Source organism: Archocentrus centrarchus (assembly GCF_007364275.1).
Source record: "Archocentrus centrarchus isolate MPI-CPG fArcCen1 chromosome 18 unlocalized genomic scaffold, fArcCen1 scaffold_23_ctg1, whole genome shotgun sequence".
NCBI lineage: Eukaryota > Metazoa > Chordata > Actinopteri > Cichliformes > Cichlidae > Archocentrus > Archocentrus centrarchus.
Window position 1 is genome coordinate 2,528,829 of NW_022060145.1, and position 6,620 is coordinate 2,535,448.

The window sequence follows — 6,620 nt, forward strand, 5'->3', positions numbered from 1 at the left end:
TCTGGCTGTGAGCAAAGACCCTCCACCCACCTGGCGATCAAAACTTTTGTTTAAGAGGGGCAGCCAATAAGAAGTTTGGTTTAAAGGGAGGAGGAAAGGAGCTAAAAAGGGTTTGTGCCAAGGTCAGGAATAAGATACACACGTATTATTTTGGACTGTGCAGGGCTACTTTATAAGAGTTCAAGAATGCTGTAAGTAAATAGAGCAGGTCCTCTTCATAAATGTGGTAGACAGCCCAGGAGTCCTGCGATAGCTGAAGTGTTGGTACACAAGAATTTGGCTTATTAAATCACTTTAATTAGAAGACACTGCCTCAAGATGTAAAGCAGACTGTTTATAAGTTACTAAATCCCAAACGCGGAGTGATAGCTGTCTATCAAAGGTAACAGTATACTGCCATCTTGTGGACCACGTTATAAACTGCAGCAAACAAAACGCTGCCTGCAGCCTGCAGCAGTAAATAGTTTGTATTTTGCTTGTTTGTAGTTGTAGTTTAATAGTGGGGTTGGGCATACTTGTTTCGGTTGAGCTTTTATTAGTTTCACTGTTAAATGTAGACTCCCTTTTCTTTTCATTAGAATAAACTTGTCAGGGGCACAAATTAAGAGGTTCAACACTCTTTGTGAAACCAGCGGACTCACACTCATGTCAACACTGCAGCATTTCTTAAAAAAAACATGCATGCACCTCAGTCTTGTGCTGACAATGTTTTTATTTCACACTGATAAATTGTTTTTCAAAAATACCAAATGCAGAGGACAGAATAAGAAGATTTAAACTGCCACAGGAAACAACAGATAAGATGACTGCTTCCATTAATTCTCTTTAAGGATTATTTATGTTTTTATAAGAGAAAAACATACTAGTAGCATCACCAACACGAATCCATAAACCAGATTAGTCAGGATAAGTGTTAACATTGTTAGGTTTGGACCCTGTGTGAACTTGTCAGGACCTGCACTGAGAGTAGCAGTCAGCTCAAAGAAGCATATTATATGAACACAGGCTGCTATTAAGGTTAAGCACACTAGACATTACTCATATTTTAAATTTATTTGATCCAAAGGTTTATATTACATTACATAAAGTGAGGTAACCTGTTAAATGAGGGCTTTTATTTCCAGTTGGACCAAATCAGTGAACAGATGCTTCACCGGTGCCTCCGTCATCTACAACATTTTAAGGCAGACGTACTTTTCAGTGTCCACATAAATGTATGGATTCTCACATGTAACAATAATGTAAAATCTAGAAAGCAATCAAAAAAATGTCAAGGTCACATGCTGGATTTTTATCATTTCACTGTAAAACTGCATCTTCTTCAAATTAATACAAAAGAAACCTTCAAGTGAACACATTAACCTTTTGATTGCTCAAACAACTGGATTTAGATGAGGATCCAGGAAGTTTTGGAAGCATTCTTTGCCATTGCAGGGTAGGACAAAACTTGTGATTTTACATATTCATCGTGGTGTTCTCAGGAAAATCTGAAGTAATCCAGATGCAGAATTCCATGGATTCAGTTCATGGATGGTGTTGAAGGAATTTTCAGCTTTGGTAAGTATGAAGCCTCAAACTTTTCCCATACTGAACTTTAAAATCACAGATAGCTTGTGTAGTCCAAGGATAGAAATGTGGAGTTGCCCTAAAAAGCTGAACCATTTCAGTAAAACTTTCAGGAGCCCTGATGGGAGCCCTCAGTTATCTCTATTACTGCACATACTACAAAGCTACTGCAGGCCAAATACCCACAGTTTGTGTCAAACAATCAAAAGCCAGCATGTCATTCTATGGAATTCCACAACATGATGAGGGAAACGCTGGCTTGTCTCAGCATCAGATACGGCTTTTACTTAATCACTGTACTGAGTGAATTCCTTCAGCGCCCAGTTTTTCATCTCTATCTCCTGCCGTAATCTGCAGTACTCCTCAGCCAGCTCCTCAAACTCTTTGCCCAAGATCTCAAAGGAGGCCAGCTTCAGCTCCACAGACTGCTTCTCCGCTTTACACGCCTTCAGCTCAGACTCCAGCTTCTCCCTGAAAATGAGACATAATGAAGTAGGCTTGTTAGGCCTGGACAAAGGGATCAGCCAGAGTGTAGCTTCAACAGAAGAACAGCAAAAAATTGAGTCTTGCCTTATTTTTTTATGAGCAGATATTGAGTCAGGTGTGTATGTATCCAGCTGAATTTCCACCATTTCTGCCCTTTAAAAGAAAAAGAAGAAGGAAAAAAAAAAACTCCTGAAAAACAGGAATGTGTTTACAGTTTATGCACCTTATTTTTGACCATGAGCCACTACTGGAAGAATATACTATCAGCACTGACTTCAAACATTCCTACTATGAAATGCAACACACCTATCTGATTTAAGAGTGGTCTAAAGTGAAGCAATGGCCTTTTTTTTTTTTATTATTAACCGAGTCTGATGTCTTGAAGCACTGAAAACTGCTTACTTTATCTTCTGTAAGACTAATTCACATTTGCCTTCAAAGTAATCCAATTTCTTTCTGTCCAAATCTGTCTGGATCTTCAGCCTGTGGTCCAAGATGAAAGACTGGAGAAGCTGAATGCACTTTGTCAGCTCCTGCTCACGAAAAAAGCAAACAGTGACTAAGCAAGCAGCACACATTTGCACTTTTTTAATGCAGCACAACGCAGTGAGTACATTTCCCCAAAACATATCCTTATTTTTCCATGAGTGATTGTTGATTCTTGTATGCGTAAAACGTCAGACTCGACTTAAACTTTGCTTTCTTAACTCTGCAGTAAAATTTAACGTGAGAAATAAAATGTAACAAAAACATAGAACATAGAACTGGTTGGAATAAATTGGCCTGCTGTAATTTTGTGAGTCTGGATCGATATCAACTCAGTGCATCCCCACTAAAAACATTCCAAGCAGTACTTACAGTGAGGTAGAGCTCAGTCTGTCTCTGCAGAAGAACCGTGTTTCCCCTGCAGGTCTCCTTCAGACTTTCTGCTCTTTTCTTCTCCTTGTCCAGCTGTGCTGACAGATGAGACAACTTGCTCACCTTCAGACCCTCACTCTCATTCTCTAGAAGAACACAAAACAACACCTTGACCATCGTCTCAGTGTAAACAAAATAGAAGTGGCATGAAGTGATATACTGAAAGTGCTTTTAGCTATGCTACTGTACCCCATTCAGGCTGATAGTAAGAGAGAAGGCTCAAACTCTTTTCTTTGAGATGTTTCTCCAGCTGTCTTGGTAGACTCTGTTTCATTCTTTGCATATTCTGGTAAAGAAGATTTAGCGTGGGCATGAGGGAAACAGGTGTGGTTCAAATTCATAATCAAAATAAAAGCTGCCCTATATGAGAAATTACAAATAAATTTCCCAAATATGTCTGGCGTGCATCTTTTATCCATTTAAGCTACACAGATACAACACATCAAACAGACTTTAACACGCATGGATTCTCTGAGTCACCTTCTCTGAAGGCATGAGCTCCATCACGAGTTGGGGGGTCAGGCCCAGGACTGAGGGCTGGTCCTGGTTTGTTGTGTTACTGGGATCCAGCTGTCTGACACACTGAGCCACCAGCAGACACTTCTCCATCGTCTCGTAGAACTACACCGAAACAAACAGATGTGATTTTCTTGATATATGTGCTTTTTTTAAAAGATCGTCATCTTTAAGGGTCTCACAATCGATTAAAAATGGCACTTAACCATACAATCATTCAATAAAGTAGCTGTATAGTGAAGTGAAAATTTGCTAAAGAAAGTCAAAAGAATGCCGGTTAGAGCTGTGTCACTGACCAAAATACAAATGCTGTCCATATAGCTGTGCACTTTTTTACTATGCAAATAAGTGAAATGTACCATGTTCTGGTCAGGGGGTATAGTGGCATGGTGCTTCCTGACACGGTGGTTCTGGATCATCTCCTGCAGCCCTCTGTAGAGGCTCTCGGAGCGCAGCCATTGTCGTTTCTGACTCTGCAACTTCTGTTCAGCCTGGCAAAAACCAGTCACACATGTAAGCATTCATACAGTACCTTACAAAGTGGGTCAGATCCCGGCCCTGTTCCAGAAAGCAGGTTTAACAAACTCAGAGTCTAACCCTAAACTATGAGCCAGGAAACCCAATTCCAGAACAGCTGACTGTGGCATTCAACGACTTGTTCAATGCACATACCGTAAGTATTTCAAAATTAAATCCTGTCACAAAGAGATTCAAGTTATCTGCAGCCTGTATTCATAAAACTCACTGTAAAATATATTAAGTCCAGTTTTTTTTAGTCTATGTAGTGCTTTCAGCTTCCTCACGAGATGTTAAGTGCTTAAAGTTTGGCTAAGGAATCTTTAAACAGGTTTTTTTATGTTTTATGTTTATGTTTGTCTGGGATATCCACACAGCTCTTTCAGGCTTAGCAGGAAGGACAGAGAAACTATGTTGAAGAAAACTTGCCAGCGTAGCAGGTTAGTCTATTACTCTGGTAACTGACCCAGAATTCAAGCTAGCATTCTAAATAAATAAATAAACAGTTTATTTCATCTCAGGTTTAACAAACTCAGAGTTTTCACTAAGCCTGATTTGTGGCACAGGCTCCCTGTTCAGAGAGAGGGTTGATCCATGCTGTTGCAATTCTCAGTGGTCGCCAGTAGAGGTCGGTAAGTCAGACTATTTACTGAATAATAATAACGAGCCTAAAATCTTAAACACATACAGAGAGGTGACAAATTGAATGAAGAGTTCCAGAACCAACTTTAATTGTTTTAAACTCTACACTGAAGAGTTTCTGGGTTGATTTAAAAAAAAAAAAAGGCGCACAATACCTTGTCCAACTCTGTTTTCAGCGGGGTGGTGAGTCCAGTTTGATCCACATGTTGTGCCAGAGTGGCCAGGAGTTTACAGAACTGCGGGTTCTGGATCAGCTCTTCCTCTGTCATGTGACACAGTGGGAAGGAGGCGAGGACTGTGAAGAAAGAGTGGCACCAGCGGCGTCAGCCAATTTAACAAGAAACGCAAACCTTAATTGTGACTAAAGTTAGTCTACTTTCGTATTTAACAATAAAGCTTGTATTTATTAATTCTTTACATTAATAGAAAATACGCCTGCACTACGTTAATTCCTCATATCTGCTTTCTTTATTATTACAGCACGGTGTTGGGAGCATATATGCGCTCCGTTTGTTCTCTTACCCTGCTGATGCAAACTGTCGCCTTTCCCAAGTGATGATATGTTTGTTGTCTCGGCACTACCGGACATTTTCCGCTGAATTAAGGTCTTCGGTACCCGAAGAGACCGCCCGTTTGTGAATTTTTCAGTAATCTTTTTCAAACATGAATACGAGCTGAAAATTAAACGTGTACTTCCTGAATCAAGTTGCGCGCGTCTGCGGGAAGCCTTCCTATTGGCTGGCTGGACCACATGGTCATATAAGCCTTCCCTGCGAGACAGTAGTGTTCTTCACGTGAACGTGAGGCTCAAAAGCAGAAATTATCGAGATTTTGAAGAAAAAAATTGGTGTTGATTAAAAGTGTGACGTTAAGCGATTTAAGAGTTGTGGGTCAAAGATAAAACTGAGCTTACGAAATAAGTTCAAAAATTCCACCGTTTATGATTGTTAAACCTTAGTAATTATAGTAACAATAACTGGAAAATAGACACCATATTGTGCTGCATTAATTAGTCTTAATTTCAAACAATGTAACCGGATAAAGTTGCTTCTCATTTTTATTTTTTATTTTTCTTGTCTTCTTTGTTGTATGGTATTCTTTGAATTTTTAGTTTTCCTCTTGTACTTCTAAATGTTTCACCTTTGTAGTTATATCCTTGTTAAATTATTTTTTAAACCAATTTTTACTGTTCCCTTTTTGCTTGCTCCTCACCTGGTTTGCTTGCCTCACTGCCTGCCTAACAGGTTCTGATGTTTCAACTTTACTCTTGTCTCCTTTGTCTGGCCTTTGGGACTTCTTCCCCTGTGATCTTACAGTTAGTAATTATTCACCTAACAGAGCGAAACCCACATCACACAAACAAGTGTCTCATGCTGTTTTGAAGGGACTGGAAGTATGTGAGTGCCCATACATGCTCGGCAACTTCCATAATCACATAACAGGGGGTAAGGTATGCACTGCTGTTTTACTGGGCATGTCTTAAAAAAACAAAACAATAAAATTCATAAATAATCAAAATGTGATTTGACTCTTATGGATGTAGTAGTGGAGTAAAAGAGATAAATGATTTAAAGAATGTGTATAGGGTCAAATTCAAACTATATACAGCATGTTATGTGGAGAGCTTTCACAACAGAAGTCGTTTACTGGATAGAGAAGGTGCGCTTTTGTTTTCATGCTGGCTGTCACTCTCCTCATCTCAAGCTGAAATTAGACCCAATAATGCAGTTATTGTAGAGATTATTTAATGTTTTGCCATTCGATGGGCTTTTGGGTCAATTAAAATTAATTATATAAATATGACAAATCCTAAATTTTCTTCTAGGGGCTTCACATTCTGCACACCACCATCTGTGTTCAGAATCGTCATTTAGATAAGAAAAAAAAAAAGTGCTGTTTATTCAAAGGAATGAAAAACCCAGAATATTTAGTATTATTATATTAGGTTATTTATTTATTTATTGTTTGTGATTTGC

General features: G+C 39.0%; 1 protein-coding gene across 1 annotated transcript; it reads right to left on the bottom strand.

The window, feature by feature from the left end:
- Window positions 1-754: 754 nt before the first annotated feature.
- On the bottom strand, window positions 755-5,347 carry haus4 (HAUS augmin-like complex, subunit 4). Its single transcript, XM_030722750.1, has 9 exons — window positions 5,167-5,347; window positions 4,800-4,939; window positions 3,846-3,977; window positions 3,451-3,591; window positions 3,160-3,256; window positions 2,911-3,056; window positions 2,455-2,585; window positions 2,137-2,205; window positions 755-2,037 (listed from the first exon to the last, which is right to left on the bottom strand). The coding sequence occupies exons 1-9, from the start codon at window positions 5,231-5,233 to the stop codon at window positions 1,854-1,856; spliced, it is 1,107 nt and encodes a 368-aa protein (XP_030578610.1). The 5' UTR covers window positions 5,234-5,347; the 3' UTR covers window positions 755-1,853.
- Window positions 5,348-6,620: the final 1,273 nt, after the last annotated feature.